Consider the following 17,849-nt stretch of genomic DNA (forward strand, 5'->3'; position numbering starts at 1 on the left):
TTCAGTTTTTGGAGAGTCAAAAGTCATACTTGGATTTTCAACTGCACAGGGGGAGGAGGGTGTTATTGCCCTTAACCCCTGCATTGGCAAATCAACTTTAGTTCAGATCTACAACTGTGCAGAGCCATACAGATGAATATCAAACGTTAGGTGAAAGAAGAGAGACACAAAATAAGGAGCTTACAATATTTTGTGTCTTGATCTGGGTCCTGGTTACACAGGTATGTTCAGTTTAAGCTGTACAAATTATGAATGGTGTACCTTTCTGATACAAATTATACTTCAATAAAAAGATTTTTAAAATGTCTTATTACTGAGCATTCAAACACTAGATTGGCCAAGCTCTGAAACCTGAGTTTTACCATCTGGGTTAGCAAGTACTGGTGGGTGTTAATGATGTACCCAAGCTTCTTGGAGAATGAGTAAAACAAAACAAATTATCTCATATAAGCAGCTTATTTCTGACCTACTCCTAACTTCAAAAATGAAATCTCAAAGGAACGATGATAGCAAATACCGAATACCTGTTTTCTAATACAAAATACGTGATTTAAACAAGAACTTTTTAAATCGAGTAATTTTTAAACTAGATGCAAACAGATGTAAGTGAATAATCACTATAATAAAAGACTAAACAAGACAATTTAACTGAAATCAGGATCTAGTAAAAAGACCATAAATTTGGACATTCATTTTAAGTTAACACCCATGTGCACTGCTGCTTTCCTAATTCATTTCTCTTTAAATAATGGTGCTATCCCAAGAAAGGACAAGCCAACTCATGGGGATAGTGCACCTAGCAACTGTTACTCTCATTTGTTAACTGCGCTTGTGCATTTTCTTCATTAAAGCAGAAATACTGCATGTGTTTGTCAATGAAGTTTAAATCCTGAAAAGTTATCCGATTTCTTCCTTTGGTCTACCTGGCAAAACTTTCTTCCTCCCTAGTGCTCCTTTACCTTACTGACCTGATATACAGAAGAGGGTAAATGTGTTTGTTATAAATTCTTACCCTCAGCTTTTTTGCAGACAAAGAACTTCCAACAAAAGCCTGTTCCCCAGTGATTAGTAAAATAAGTTTCTAAACTAATTTTGTCAATGTAACAAAGCAATGCCAATAATTAAGTTCAGAACTGTTCTTTAAAGAAGAAAAGTATAAAGTCAAAATTTAAATAAAGTTATTATTCTGAAATGCCAACAGGCTAGAGTATCACTAAGTATCACTATCACTACAATAAGATAATCTCCAGAAAGCTAATTACAGAAACTGCGTTATTCATTTTAATAAACTGTCAATGCAAACATTCTGCACTTCCTAGGAAAGGTCTGTATTATTTTTAAGCTGTCAGTATCAACTGTCCTTATATTTGGTGATGGTTTTAGCTTGATTCCTTGAGTACTCTGCAAATGACAAAAGGGGGGGAAGACAGAGAACAATGATAGCACCTATGTAAAAAGGAAAGGAAGGCTTGACAGTAGCTTAAAGTTTAGTACAATAACTGAATAAGGCATGGGCTATCAGTGGCAAGAAAATTTCTAAATACAGGCAGAGGCAAATGGGTGAAAAGCTTCTCAATTTGGTAATTCGAATTTAAATAAAGAAGGAAACAAAGGGGCCATTAGGGAACTCTGAGTCAGTGTGAGGAAAGGTATATTAATTACTTGTATTTTGATTAAGATACTCTGCTAAAAGAATCCTAGGGAAAAAAAAAAAGATTTCAGACTTTCAAGTAAGGCAAAACCAAGATCTTCAGCTATTTAGGTCAGGTTTAATGAAAACTGACACAGGGCTTAAATTTTAAAGCGGTTTCTAGTGAAAATGAGTTTCAATATTTCATAAGAACCTGAAATATGGTATCTGTCAATACTAATAAGCAATTTTATACCTCAAACTAAGTAGATAATGTAAGGGATTTACAGTCCCATAAATTCCTGAATGGTTCTGTTTAACAGAATCATCCCTGCAAAATACTTATTTGCCAAATTAGTAAAATTGTTTTAAAAATCTATAATTTATAACTAAAAATATGAACAAGGCAATTTGGTGAAATCTAACACAAAAATATATTTTTTAAAGTTTAACACACATAAATCTTCAACTCCATCTGCAATGAAAAAGAATGTATACTCCCATAATACTTTATTTGCTAATATACTTATTAAAAAGTCTGTAGGTATTTGCCAACGGAGGTCATATAGTTAGAACTAATAAAGCTAGCCCACTGCTCTTATAAACTGAAACAATTTTTTTCACGTTTTATTTTATTTAAGTGATCATTACACCCAACATTGGGCTTAAACTCATGACCCCAAGATCAAGAGCCACATGCTCCAACTGAGCTAGCCAGGCCCCTCAATTAAAAATTTCATAAGCTAGTTGCAAAGCTAAAAGGAAGCTACTAGTACTGGGTTGGACCTGTCACTTTAGTACCAAAGGGCCAACTTATAGTGAAGAACAGCTGATCTAGAATATAAATTCTGATTATAGTTTGGCATTAACATACTACTAACACACTATTAACTTCTTTGGCTCTGGATGACAGGCTTCAAAGAAAAGAACAGAAAATACTTTCAACCCATGAGTAACTACAGATAAAGCAACTTGCCTCATTTTGATACTTTAAATATTTCTGTATCTAAAAAAGAAAACAGGTAAGAAGTATTTAGCTGTAAACAAATGATGAGTAGGCAACTTCTATGGTTGTTTTATAAGGAAACAAAAGAAAACTTTCAATATTAAGTCAAAATTATAAAAAATAAAGCTCACACGTTTCTACATTGTTCTGATGAAAATAACAGCTCTTATTCATATTGATAGCACAGTAGCTTATAAAATTTAGCTATTTGAAATAAGTTACCATATGACTATCACTATTCTTACTACATCTCTAAATAGAATGCTGTTTTTCCTTTTTCTAATGGAAAAGAATAAAGTATAACCCAAAGTACTCACCCTGGCTACATCAGATAAGCTGTTTGAACAAGCATTCATGTTTGCTTCATGCCACAATTTACATTTATGTCTTAATTTACATTGATACAGCTGTACAATTTCAAAATTAAAATTATAAACACTGTACCATAAATTGTAGAACTTCTTGCTCTACAAGTAACTATTTTAAAACATTTTTGGTTAAGGAACATATCACTGAAAAGATACTTTGTTAGAAAATCTCTTTAGAGTGACACACAAACAAATCAAGCCTAAGAATTAAAAGACTGTTACCATTTGTAGGCAATGTAAACCATGTCTTAACATGACATGTACATGCACTTAGCAATACTCTTTTCTAATGAAAGAGATGGAGTTAAGTCCATGAGTAGTATCCAAACTATGCCAGAGGACACAAATGCGTTGCCAGGCAGAGTTAAAAGAATCTAACAAAGCTCTGTGTGAATTTTTAAAACAGCATTTGTGTTTGTTCTAGTAATTAAACATAGAATGATGGAGCACTAATAAATATTCAGCAAAATAACTGAACACAGCATATACTACTTAAAATGTGTTAAGCAGAAAGATAAACCAAATTATCTTTTGCTATAAATGAATGCTTAAGATTTCATTCTATTATTTTAAAAAATTACCAACAAAATTTATATAACATTTCTATGAGAAAAACTGTTTTAGGAGTTTAAAACAGTAATGCAGGCAGGTCTAGGGATTCTAACAAACAAGCTTGATGTTGAAAGTTTCTCAGCAGGATTAAACAATAACTTTCTACTTTGATACCTTGGTCTTATCCCTTTTCCAATTTCTTAATATGAAGTGACATTTCGTTTTGAGTTACTAAGGCATTCACAGAGAAAACATATAAAATAGGACAAAAGTAAACTAACTGTAGTTAATTTTATAGAATATATTTTTATATTAAAATATACAAGAGTAAGTGGATATTCCATATAATAAGATTTAATAGAATACGTAAGTCCTTCCAGAAAGTAAATATACTTAAAAGTGAAGTGAAAAATAAAGTGTATTTATATTCTATTTAAAATATAGATTGCTCTTTTGGTTTATTTTGCTGCTTTGTCCCATGCTAGATACCATGTGATTCCCCCCTCAATGGACACATAAAGTTTAGGTTTAATGATGAGAAACCAGTACAGAGCAAAGCAATTCATGCATACACTTTTGCATGTATGCATTCCATATGTTAAGTATTCATACCTATCCCAGAGGTTCTTTGATTCCTGAAACGTGTTCAAATGGAACGCTTGGTAGAAAGCAGTTGAAGGATTCCTGTGAGATCCAAGAATCAAATGGAAATGAGGTTGAGAAAGTACAGTGAAATCACTACTTTTCAAAAAAAGATGGAAGATTTTAGATTTGTAATAAAGTGTAACGACTTTAATAAAAAGAAAAAAACACAACATAAGCTTGCTTAAAACATTTTGAAAGAAATTAAAAAACTGGATGAAATCCAGCAGACCCCGACAACAATTCAGGATCACAGTTCTAAAAGGGGTAATACGGATAAAAGAGCATCCAATTATGTGTGTGCGCATATGTTTAAACACATATGAATGTGACCAATTCACAGCCTAATCAACACTACTCTATATGAGATGCCTTTATAAGTTTCTCAACATTTAGCAGTTTAGCAAAGCTGTTCCTAGGTACAGGATTCATGTAAAATAAATTAAGCTACACCTTCATAATATAAATTTTTTTAAAAAGATTTTATTTATTTAGTTGACAGAGACACAGCGAGAGAGGGAACACAAGCATAGGGAGTGGGAGAGGGAGAAGCAGGCCTCCCGCTGAGCAGAGAGCCCTATGTGGAGGGCTTGATGGGACCATGACCTGAGCCGAAGGCAGATGCCAAACAACTGAGCTGCCCAATCACCCCCATAACATAAAAATTCTTAACAGGATCTATTTGATAGAGTTTGATAATGAACAACTGAGTCCTTTTCTGGGCTGGACTGGACATGATTTCTACCTTTATAATCCATTTATTTATGTGTGGTTTCTCTGGATTAGGGTAAAACATGGTGCAGCAATTACATGGCAGCTTTCAAATTTCTTACATTAGTGTAGTGGGCCTTTAAGAGGTAAGAGCTCCCACACCTTAATCACCATCCATTTCTACCATTCCCTGGAGATATGTTCCCTAGGGCTATCTATAACCATAGAGTCTTAACTGATGGGCTCATCCTGGCGTGCTCCCAGCCTACATGATTCACCTTACATCTCTGGAGTGGTTTCTTAGGGGACTATTTAAACTTTTGACAAATCTGCTAATAGCTCCCCCTCTACCTCAGATTTTCCCATAGTTTCCCCAACCCCAACATGTATATTAGGGAGCTAGCAAAAACATGTCACATTACCTCTAAAATCCTTGACCCATGCTGTAGCAGAGTAACAGCAAGCTAAGAACATTAAGTACTTATTATATACCAGACCCAATTCTGAGTGTTTTACATTTTTTAACACAATTCTACAACAACCCTAAGAGGCAGGTATTATTATTATTCCTATCCCACCAATAAGGAAACGGGTCAGACAGAAGTAACTTGATATCACAGAGCTAGTAGGTAACAATCTGGTCCTAGAGTTTACGCTCTTAAATCACTATGCTAAACATATAGTGGAGTTCAATTTTAACCTCTCTAGGTCTGTCTCTTTATCAGTTAAATGGTGATATAGATTAGCCTTGTAGGGTGGTTAAGGAACTTAGACTGAATATAAAGCTCTTTGTATATATAGTCAATGGCCAATAAATAATAGCTATTATTTTATCATCAAAATGAAGTTCAAATACAACATGGCAATCCTGAGACCCTCATAAGCAACTTAAGAGAGTCTCTACAGTATTACTAGTACCACAAAAAAATTATTTCCAAATTCTACTGGAATAGCAATTAAATATCAATGATCAATAAGCAAACAAATACTCAACAGAATTCCATGATTTCAAAATTCAGATTAAGACTCAATCTTAATACCTACTGAATTTTTTAATTTTTTAAAAGGTATTTTTTGTTTTAACCGCTAGGGTACCTCTTAGATGATCCAAAATTAGGAAAGGCAGACAGATGATGTCAGAGTATCACGAAAGCAACTAATTGATTAATTGGCAGTATATATTGGCAGTATATATACTTCTCTTTGTCTGCTCTACCTACTTTAACTCCTTTCTATGCTTTTAACCCTTTCTCTATTTTTCTCTAGAGGCTGGGTCCAAAGTAATCAAGCATATTGATTAGATCTGCTAATATCAAGGATTAAGAGGCTGCTAACCACTATTTATTTAACAGCTTATATCCTCTCAAGATACATTTGGCAGGGGCTTTTTTCACTGTACTTGGAATCAGTCTACCAATTTAAATGAAAGTCAACTGAACCAACCGAAGACTTGATTGGCTTTTTTTTTTTTTTTTTTTTTTTTTTAAAAACCAGGTTACCCAGGACTGTCCTATATGGGGACAGGTTTGCTATTCACACAAGTCTGTCTGGATTTAAAACAGAATGACTCAAAGAGGAAAGGAGTAAATATGAGACAACAACAAAAGGTAAACCTGGAGGTTATTCTGCAAGTCTGGAATTTAAAATTCATTAAAAAGTACTTATATTTATAAGGATGACATTCTTTAAAAAAAACTTCAGATCCCCCCATTTTGGAATAATACGTATGTATATATTTAATTTGAATCAAATTCATATGCCAAATAAATTGGTTTTAAATGAAATCATATGACTATGATGAGATTCCAGCATTTTTACAGCCAGACTCTAAAAATGAAATGTTTCTCATAAGTCAAATGTAGAAGTGAAAAAAGAATGGATCTGCAGTTAGTTGTGTATCTTGGGGCAAAAAAGGAACCTATGAAATAAAATACCATAAATGTACCTAAAGTCTTCAACATGTCAGAACAAATACACTTAGGTTGCAAAAGCTGGCAGTAAATCACTTTCTACATACATTTAAAATGAAGAAACCATATGGAGTAATACAATCTATGTACTCTAGAAAAATTTAAAGAGTCTAGATTCTAAGGATAAACATTTAGACAGGCTTAAAAAATATGACACTTTTCATTTCTCTAATACTTCAGCAGGGATGTCTTCCATAAACTTGAGGGATTTTTAGCAAATAGTAACAATTAGTCTCAAAATATTGCTTAACAGGCATATATTAAATCTGTAAAAACTAACTGATCAAGAACTTCAAAAGTGCCAATTGTAAATACTAAGGGGCTTGATCATGTTTTGAAATGGCAAAAAATTGAGGAAATTGATAGCCCAAGGAAAACAGTTAACAGAGATCATTGCAACCAAGGTCATAAAGAAATACTGAATTTTATGCAAATTTGGTCACAAATTCTCTTCTGCCCAAGAAATAAAATTTGAAACCAGTTTCCTAGTAACATATTTGATGTCAGTGTTAACTATTAATCTAAATATAAAGCCAACAAAGCGCTTCTTAGGGAGACTGAGGCGTGGTTTATTCTCAATTTCAGCCACCAAAATGAAAGTGCTGTTTTCCCATTTGTGGACATTTTTCAAAATCAATAAACAAAATATATCCTTTTCCTCCTGACTTTATATACTAAATAACCTATCCTATTAATTTCTAAGTACATGAAAGTAGTACATCACAGAGTGACTCAAATATGACATACATCGACCTGCTTTGCTAAGATACTATCTTTGTAGGCTAACTCTAACACAGAGGAAAAACATTCCACACCTCAAAACTAAGCTATGAAAATTGCTGAATGTTAAAGGATGAGGTACATGAGCCCTGAACTCAGCAAATACCTTCTTCCCTTATGTCAAAACTCAACTTCAGCGATCTCTTAATAGAAACCAGGGAAGCACAACAGGCCATCTCCAATATTATTATCTAATAAGGATTTAAAATGATTAAAAACATCCTTTAGGTAAAGGGTTACAACACAACAGATCAGTAGCCACAGTAGCTTTCCTTCCCCCTATCTTATAGTAAGCAAATTAATAAAATAAAATTCTGGAAATATCCAAGAGCAATGGGTTTGGTATCAGAAGGCCTAAGTCTGAATATATGCTGTTACTTAGTAACTATGTGATTCAAACAAGGCCTCAGTTTCCTTAATCCATAAAAAAGGGAGGAACACTTCCTCACAGTTGCTGAAAAACTCAACGAGTTTATGCATACAGAAGACCTCACAAAATTAAGCTTGGTTTGTGTTTAATATAGGATTACACTTTCCAAATCATGCTATATAAAAATAAACTTTTAGTAGAGTACCTTAACATATACTCAATATTTCATCATTATTAAGGTAATATTCAGGCAAACAGAACTTAAACTTAGAGCTGGGTATACCAAACTATTTAGTATATTTCATTGGATAAGAATCCTGGCTTCTGGGACTCAGAGCTCTCATAGGATCTCTCGTACGATTTTAATTAAAAATACAACAATCACTGAAAAGCGTACTGAAATGGTCCTAAGATACATACTACTTTAACAATAAAAGCTTCAAGAAACACCTTTAACAGCAACCATAATCTTCTGATTAAAAAAATCACAATTTCTCACCATGACATTTCAGCCCTTCACTCTGGTTGCTGTCAAAATTAATCACATCATTTCCCAAAACTGACATCTCTTTCTTCCACAGTGTTACACAAACTGCCATCCTCTTCTACTCAGAAATTCATCTCTTTCTCTTAACAGTGACCTAGCCTAAGTCAGCCTTTTAAGATTCAGTCCAACAGTTAGCTTCAGAAGAATGCACAAGTGATAAAAGGTTGATGCTAAGGACAGAAACTGGGTGGCTGGAGGACAGAAGTGCAGAGAGACTTCCGGTTTATATTCCTGTATATTTAGAACTATATAAACATATTACCTATGCAGATAATAAATTAATTTTAAACAGAAACCAGTCTATTTCCTCCCCATATCATGTCTAACTATGTCCTAAATTGTTCCAATAGTACCTTATATTTTACTCCATCACAGCCTATGATATATATGAAAGCATATATTTGATAATTATCTTCATATAATCTGAGTTCTTGGGAGGGCAGGATAGTCTTTTTTTCTGTATCCCAGTACTTACTATTCAGAGATCATAAAAAGAGTTGAATGACTGACATACTGTCACTTTAAATGTTTTCTTGGGTATTCAACCTACTTGATGAGTATCTGCAAGCTTTGTTTTTGTTTTTTTGTCACATGACAGTCTGGTGGCAGAAAGGTTTAAGTTGGCAGCTACCTTATGAAACACGTTTAAATGTATCAAGTCATACACAGGCAATCTTAAAATCTGACCAAGTCTCAAATTCTAACTTTACAAATGAGGAATACTGAGATAAGCTAAAAGACTTAACTAAAGAAAGTAAGTGTTCGAAAAGCCAGGATTAGAACCCAACTGCTATATGTTTTACAACATCATGACTTCTCTGAAACACTGTTTTGGCCTGAAACACTGTCTCCCTTTGTTATTATATCCATACACCAAGTAATTACACTTTCAGATAAAAACTGAAGACTCGGTATGATTTATAGCATGTTAAGGTGGGATCTGGAAAAACAGTTTGTGGACAATGAAATACTAACATTTCTGTAATGTATGTTTGCCATACATATTATATATGGACTGTTTATAAACTACCTGCATACTTCATTTAATACTCTCAAACTGTGCAACACAGGCATTATCCCCATTTTTCATACGGGGAAACAAGGGGTTTAAAGAACTAAATAACCACCTGAAGGTCAAATGCCTCAGGTATGCAGCACAGTTGGGATTTCAGCCCAGGCTTGTCTAACTCTACTGTCTGTAATGGTCATTCATACTATATGCTAATACATAATTAAGCACACTACTGATTTTATTTGACTAAGAGCCTCCATCTCCTTTTTAGTTTTCAAAGGTTAGGTAGACCAAATACGTAGCAAGGATGGGTTTCGGATTAACTTACATAACTACTTAGTAAAACTTAATTCTAACTCTCCCTTAGAAACTAGTTGGTTTTAAACTTTGCTTTAGGTATCCTTCGTTCAAAGTTTAAACAATCTTCTTGTTTAATAATGAAGAGGAACTGCCAACATTTCACACACACCAGCATTATTTACAATAAATGACCCACTAATTACAGTTTCTCTTCTACATTTAGTATTCTTTCATCAAATTTTAGTGAAAGCTTATGAACACTATTAAAATTATTGCTCAATGATCTGCAGAATTTTCACATAGCCATCACTATAAATGTATAACTTAATGAGAGTTCATTCTTTTAAACAAATGTTAGTTGTGTATGAAGAAATAAAACTAAACACTGAAATCTAATTTTGGGCTTTAAATTTGAGAGGTGAGCAATCCAGAGAAGCATGGATGAAATTTAATTCACCTAACTTAAAAACACATTAGGAACATACTTTTTAGAAATAAAAGCAGATAATGTATCCTTACTGTTACCAGCCAAATTTGAAATGCATACGTTAAAATATATTAAGAAAGTCACATAATGATATATAGGAAGGATATGAATTGGTTACTGTTCTTAAATCTTTATGGAGGAGTTTTTGCCCTAAACCATGCCAGATTAAGAATGTGACAAATACTGAGTAATTTGGTATGTTCAAGAATTGCCGTGGGAAAAACCCAAATTATACCAATAATTCAGGTATGCACATTCTTTGTGGATACCATAATTTGATTATACTATATTAAAAAAACAGCTTCAAATCACAAGTCCACTTGGTTTAGTATAAAGAACTAATTTAAGGGATTTATTCCAATTCAGGAATTTTGGTGCACATACCCCTTAAATACTGTCAACTATTAAGGTTTTTCTTAAAAATCTGCTCTTCCCATTAATAAGAAATTACTCAGGAAACATCATCATTTGGGCCACATTTAACCAGGCAAATCCATTTTTATAAACCCTCTCCTCTTACTCATACTTAAATAGTTCAAGAGTAATGCAATTAAGAAATAAACAGTATCTGTTCAAAAAGTAAATACATACTGGTCTAAAACAATTATTTAAAAAAGGAATTAGATGCCTTTTCTTCACTAGTAATATGTACTCCTATTCCTTCTGAGACTGTATGCCATGTCATTTCACTCTCTGCTTTTCTGTCTTGGTTATCTGCCATCACTCTCTACCTCTCCCCACCCTGCCCAACTTCTGCTGTTTTAGGAAAGAAAAGTCAAGATCTGTTTATACTCCCCTATCAAACATTCCTCAGTAAAGAGACTAATTTTGGTTTCTTTACCATCTGATTGTTGGGGGTGCTCTTTGATACTAGAACACTAAAGTGCATGACTACTTCTAATCTCTTCTGCTGCACAAAAGGACTGTTAGCAAGTACTAGATCCATAAATCCAGTGTCACGTTTTACTATTTCCAAATTAGTGCTATTAGAATTCTCCAAGAACAGATTACTATTACCCTTATTCTCAGGAAACAGAAAATACATATACCACAGTATCAGTACGATAAAAAAATGACATCTCATAAAAGCAATTTAGTTCAAGATACCCTACTTCTTCCCCTACAAGGAAGAAACTGTTACTAACCAGAGTGTGCCTTACCTACACCTACCCACTCTAGAAGCCCTTGTGTTTACTAAAGGTTATCCAATGTTCAGCCTATAGAATTTAGTTCATACATGATTTTGAACAATATATAGGTCATTGTTAATTTAAAAAAAAGTACCATACTGCCTACTGATACACTTTTGAAACATTAATCTTCTTGAAAATCTATGGTAATTTCCTTTACTTAGAGCCATGGTTATGACTAAAGTATATTTTGGTAATCAGCATGGCACTCTGACGAATCCATCAATTATCAGTTTTTATACTAAATAATAAGGTCACTCATACACAGGATTTCACACTTTGATTACAAAATCCTTGGTAAGAGTACCTAAGATAATATGTAGTGTTTGATTTAAACGTCAACTGTAAAGCTGGATGGGCAAAATTACCTCCATAATTCAATATCAATAAGGAAACATAAGCTCATAACACATAAAGATTCAACTAAGGAGCTTTCATTTGTAAAGACTAAATGCAGTGAGACTTTTAGAGCTCTCATAAGTACCTATAGATTTTACAATAAAGGTAAGAGTGACAGTTGTCTCTTTATATACATTTACATAATCTCACTTAACTATCAAGTTCAAAAAACCTGCGCAAGTATGTATGTATATCTGAGATACATATATAGCCATACAAAAAATTTGTGTATTTATAGCACATACCAGGATACACCACTTAAAATTTAACAATTTATAATACATCATCAGTAGACATTAGCAAACTATACAAATAAAACCATTAATAAGATACAAAGACATCTGCCACTAAGGGATCCTTACAATCAGGTTTCCAACAATCTTTTGGTTGTAGCTGACAGTTCACAATTGCAGCCATTCATAACAGTTCCTGGAATGTGGCCTACAAGAGTTCACACTGGTCAGCTATCTGTGGAAAACGATCTGTACTGTGTTCCCTTTCCAAAAGTGCCAGTAATATTTTGCACCTCTCCCCATTTATCAAAAAGGAGTCTGTTAAGTGTGTTGGTAATTTAAACAAATTTTGTAACTTTCACCGTAAAAGTGGCTTTTTGTGCACTATATTTTCAACCATTATTATATTCTGTTTACACAAAATCAGTTTGAGAGAACAACAACTGACTATAAGTCTTTCCAACGAGAAAGGCTAGAATATTTAACTTTACGGCAATTAGTACTATAACGTCAATAGGCAGTGTTAACTGAACTTGAAAACATTTCCTTGCTTTCTATATATAACCGTCAGCCCTTCTAAAGGTACATTATTAAAATGAATTAATATATAAGTCTCTTTTTAAAAAATGAGTTAAGTCTCAAAATGAAGCTTTGTAAAAGGCAATGGAGCCAAAACACCACGAGATAGAGTTTTCAATATATCAGACTAAAGAACCTCAATCATTTTTGTTAATCTTCCATTTTCCTTCCTTTTCTCAAAGAACGAGACTATGTTTACTAACATATTAACTTTAAAAAAAAAGCAAACTGTTTACAAAATTTTCGGATCTGAAATTTGTCAAGCTATTCACAAAGTTAAAGTCATAATTACTCAAAACCTCTCACTCCAATGTTTGCATCTAAATGGCTGCAACTAAAATTGTATGTAGATTTTAATTTAAGAAGGCAACCCCAAATCACCGTATTAAAATTATGATTTTTGTTGGTATGGTTTCCTCAAATATAGTTATCTCAGTAATTTAAACATATGCCTAGAAAAACTGTGTTATTTAATTTCAAGCATACAATTTAAAATGCCCTCTTCCACAAAGACTTTCCATTAAAAACAAAAACAAAACAAAAAACTATTTCTACTTAATGGATTTATTCCTTCACCAGGTGTGTTGGTCTAGTGACAAAATAGTCAAATGTGTAAGATTACATCTTGAAAACTAGAATGTTAAATTAAAAACCAGTCAATGATTATAACAAAAATTAGAAATGCAACATTGGTAAACAATGCAGATTTTAAAAGACTGGGTGGGGGAGGGAAATACCATATTTAAGATATGACTGCATACACATCAAAACCCCTGCACTGGATTAACTATTGCCAATTGATAAGAACAGATACAGTAGCAGCTGTAGCTCATTCACCTTCCGAAATAAAATCTTAAAATTATTAACATTTTTAATAAAGTAAGAGGATGAATAATTGCATCTTTGAGGTCATACCTAAAGAATACATTCTAGAGTTTCCATTTGTCAACATAGCTCTCTGCTTCATGCCACATCATCATATTAAAATTCTGGGGAATTTTATGTGAACTGAATATGCTTTAAACTGAGAGGCATGAAGAGGAGAGAAAAATACAATTTTCATTCACAGATGGGCATGTGTTTTACGAGGGGGGTGTGGTTTGGGAAACCACTCATTTCTTGAGATATGGAGGCAATGTACTTCAGGAACAGAGGCAAGCAAATGGTTATTTACGAACCCATCAGAAAAAACTGGTTTCTGGCAGCTAGAAAAGGGGTGAACAAATAAACTCAATCTGCATTTTAGGTGTGTCTCTATGTGTGAAAAGTGAAATATGGGAGCAGATGTAAAGAGGGATTTTTCTGAATGGCTTGTGGAATCAGTTTTTTTACTTGGTAGTCCCATCCATGTAAAATTTCTCAATGACTAGCTAGCTGAGCTCACTTATGGACACGTGGTATTCTCTAAGAGTTCTCAAATGGAAAAAAGACTCCCAACAAGCAAGCCACCTACAAAAAAAGATGAACTTTGAATTACAAAAAGCAGAAAAGATGATTTCATGAGTATTTTTCAAACCACAGAAGTATGTAACAAAAATACAAGGCTAGTTGAAACTGAAAAGTTAAGAATGTGAAGGAACTCAGAAGAAACAGAAGAAAAAGTTTTAACAGATCTCATTGTTCTCTATACCAATTACTCTAGAAATCCATAATCTTTAAACATATCTGAAATCAACCTTGCTCAAAATAAAGAAACCCAACAAATAAATGCCTAACTGTAAAGTACCTGAAACCTCTGTAATTTTTAAATGTAATTCTAAAGCTTGTAACAAGTCAGTTTTTAAAAATTTGCAATATGTCAAATTTTCCTGTGGTATTTCCTGAAAATCACTTAAAATCCTCACTGAACTATAACCAAACTTCAACTGTTCTAGAATTGGTATGGCAATACACCAATTTTCACTTAAACCATTAAAAAAAGCATCCCTTAAGTAAAGAGGGAGCCAATTGGTGACAACTATTAACACTTTTACTATAAAATTACTCTAAGAACTGTAGCTTTTACTACTGTCAGAGTCTCATTTCATACTTCCCATTCTGTAGTTAAAAAAAAAAACACTGATGGAAGATAACATCTTTCCAATATACTTTTTACTTAAAAAAAAAAAAAAAAAAAAAAAGAAAAAAGAATCGTAAAGTCACCGGGAAGCCTCCTGACCTTCTATGTTCTTATATTTAAAAGGCTGGAGGATGATAGGATCTTCAAAGCCAGACTTGACATTTCACCATTCTCTCTCCAGCCTTTGCAAATACACTGGAGGAGATTCCTTACTTACATGGATCTTTCCCTACTAGAAGACCTCCGGTTTTCCAGAATGGGAAACTTCTAATTTTATGTCTTAGTCTCCAAACTCACACTGACAAAGTGTTCAAGTGTAACTGTTACCTAAGAAAAGGACAGTCCTATGGGGCATAATCTACTAGTTGCCACCTGTAAATCAAGAGAATTAAGCTTAAATCCACTTTTCTGAATGAACAAATGTTGTGTCCTTACCCAGTTGTGCTTTTAAATGAATGTGACAAGACCAATTCTCTCATTACACTTTCACATTAGCAATCTAAAACTATGCCTTTTCAAGAACTGATAAATCAACCTTACTAAACACAAACTAATTTTTATACTTAAAAACGCTAAGGGACTCAAAGTTAAAAAAAAAATAAAAGAACTTTCCTTAAGTTGCATTCTAAACTAAAATGTTTGGTCAAGCATTCCTATCAAATATTTTAAGTAAGATTTCCATACCTGTCTTCATCACCATCAACAGGAATAGCTATGCTGAATACAGAGGTGGCCAGACTGTTCATAGGTGTTAACTGAAGGGGGTTTGCCAGGGCATCTGCAACAGGAGGCTTCACAACAGGCTTATTTTCAGCAATGAGAGAAAGTGGTGGTTGAGGTAGGGGTTCTGATTTTCTTCTAGTATCGTCAACTTGCCCGACTGAAGGTTGGGTCTGAGTCTGAAACTGGCTTAGGTCAGACTGTGGTAGACTTGTTGGTGCACTGGGTGTGCCTTGCGCTAAGGGCAGCCCAACATGCTGGATTATGCTGCTGCTCCTGCTGACTGGCGTATGGCTGCTCAGCTGCTGCGGCTGGACCAGAGGCGCGGGTACATTTGGCATAGTTACAGAGGTGGTAGACACACTAGGCACGCTTGGAGCGGGCACGGCTGCAGGCACGTTTGGAACTCCGGGCAGCACGGCGTGGGGGCCGCCAGGCACGGCTGACGGCGCACCACTGCCACCCATCTGCGGCGGAGGCACGGACTGGGGCTGCCCGGTCCCAGGGGGAACCAGGCCCGGCGGCACGGCGCATCCCACAGCAGCCAAGGGCACTCCGGCCGGCTGACCAGGCGCGGCCTGTCCGCCCGGCGCGGGTCCCGGCCCCGGGGCCACAGCTTCACTGGGCAAGGAAGACACGCCCATTATCTGCGCCCCCACCGAGGCGGCATTCTGGCCGGTGCCCACTGGAAGGCTGGCAGCCGTGGCAAGGCTCGCTCCGGCGCCGGTGGAGGAGGGCTGCGCGGGGCTAGGTGGCTGCAGGCCGGCCACGTGCTGCGGTAGGTACTCACTCTGACCCGCGGGCTGGACTGGCAGCAAGTGTCCGGGCGGTAGCTGAGGCTGGGGGTACGCGAACGGCTGGGGCTGCTGCTTCGCAGGAGCGCTGACGGCTGGGCCCGGCTGCTGCGGCAGGGCCACGCCGGGCTGCGTCAGGGTTACATTCGTCAGCGGCAACCCCTGTCCGTTGGGCCCCTGCGGGAGGATGCCGGGGCCCGTTCCCTGGGGCTGGCTCGGCTGCGGGGCTGCCATCATTTGTTGCGGCCCGGTCGCGGCTCCCGGGAACGGCGGCACTGGAGCCGCGCTTTGAACCACAGCCCCACCTACGGGCGGCGGTGGCTGTGGCTGTGGCTGCCCAACGCCAAAACTCTGCGGCTGGGCCGGGGCGAGCTGGCTCATTTTCTCCGACGGGGGTAGCTGTGACACAGCAGTCAAGGAACTGTCAGTTCCCGAGTCGGGCCCATGCGCCCCCTGCATGGAGGCCACCACCACCACCACCGACCCTCCGGTGGCGCCCAGGCCGCTGTCCCGTTCCGCAGTCTGGTCGAAAGTATTGCTGTGCCTAATGCAATCCCCAGACCTGGTCAGGACGCTGCTGTCTGAATCCCGCTCATAGTATTCCATACACGTCCATCGGCCGCGGCGGTAGGGCTCCCCGCTCCCGTGGTCCAGCTTGATCACGCGAAAACGGGAACTACAAGTGGTGGGGGGCTGTGATGCGGCTGCGGTCCCTGGCCCGGCAGACGAGCCCGCGACCGGCGGGGCACCAGGTGCCCCGGAGGAGGGGGCCGAGGTGGCGGCCGCCACCAGGGTACTGGCCAGCGCCCCAGCCACGCTCCGGGCCGAAACGGCTCCTCCTCCGTTGGCGGGAGCAGCCGCCGCGGCCGCCAGCTGCCCGTCCAGGAGGAGGTTTGGGGAGACGGTCCCGGGAGTCTCCGCATCCCCAACATTGTTGAGTGTCTCTTCCGAGGAGCTGCGCTCGCAGACCTCCTCAGGGCCATAATCCGTAGCCCGAGAAACGTCGAATATCTCGGAGGAGACGTCCTCTGTACGTGACTCGTCCGGGTCGTCCAGGCTCTCAGTGTCCTCGGTGATGCTAGTGGCCACCTGGGCCGTGGTGACACTAGTGATCTGGAAGCAGCTCTTCTTCTTGGCCGGCATCTTGGACATGGTTAGGAAAGCTGGAGGGCAGAGAGGCTCGCCGGCTCCTCTGCAATCTTGCCGGAAACCAGGAAGGGCAGAGCAGGGGCCCCCAAAGACAAAGTCCGAGTCCGCGCTGGGGTCTGAGGCCCGCCGCTGTTAAGAGTCACTGGCTGATCCGGACGCTAGCCGCTCTGTGAGACATCCTCCTCCCCGTTTCCTTCTGAGTCGATCTCTACGGCTCTGCCCCCGTCGCACTCGCGCGGCGGCTCCTCCTTCCTTTTCGCCTCCCGCAGCCGCGGCGCCTCAATTCAATCCCCTCAGCGGCGGCGCGAGCGCGATCCCAGGGGCGGGCCGCCTGCTTTCTCCTCCAGTCTC

General features: G+C 37.5%; 1 protein-coding gene across 4 annotated transcripts in view; it reads right to left on the reverse strand.

The window, feature by feature from the left end:
- TSC22D2 (TSC22 domain family member 2) overlaps positions 1–17,529 on the reverse strand; it is a 48,060-nt gene extending 30,531 nt beyond the window's left edge. For 2 of the 4 annotated variants that reach the window (XM_032345618.1, XM_032345623.1), the window contains exons 1-2: positions 15,520–17,529; positions 4,169–4,240 (exon numbers count right to left, since the gene is read on the reverse strand). In XM_032345618.1, coding sequence (XP_032201509.1) covers positions 4,169–4,240; positions 15,520–17,501 — 2,054 coding nt within the window. In that variant the 5' untranslated portion in view covers positions 17,502–17,529. The remainder of the gene's footprint in view (positions 1–4,168; positions 4,241–15,519) is intronic. The other 2 variants (XM_032345620.1, XM_032345630.1) reach the window with 1 other exon arrangement.
- Positions 17,530–17,849: the final 320 nt, after the last annotated feature.

The sequence above is a fragment of the Mustela erminea genome, chromosome 1 (assembly GCF_009829155.1).
Source record: "Mustela erminea isolate mMusErm1 chromosome 1, mMusErm1.Pri, whole genome shotgun sequence".
NCBI classification, from domain to species: Eukaryota; Metazoa; Chordata; class Mammalia; order Carnivora; family Mustelidae; genus Mustela; species Mustela erminea.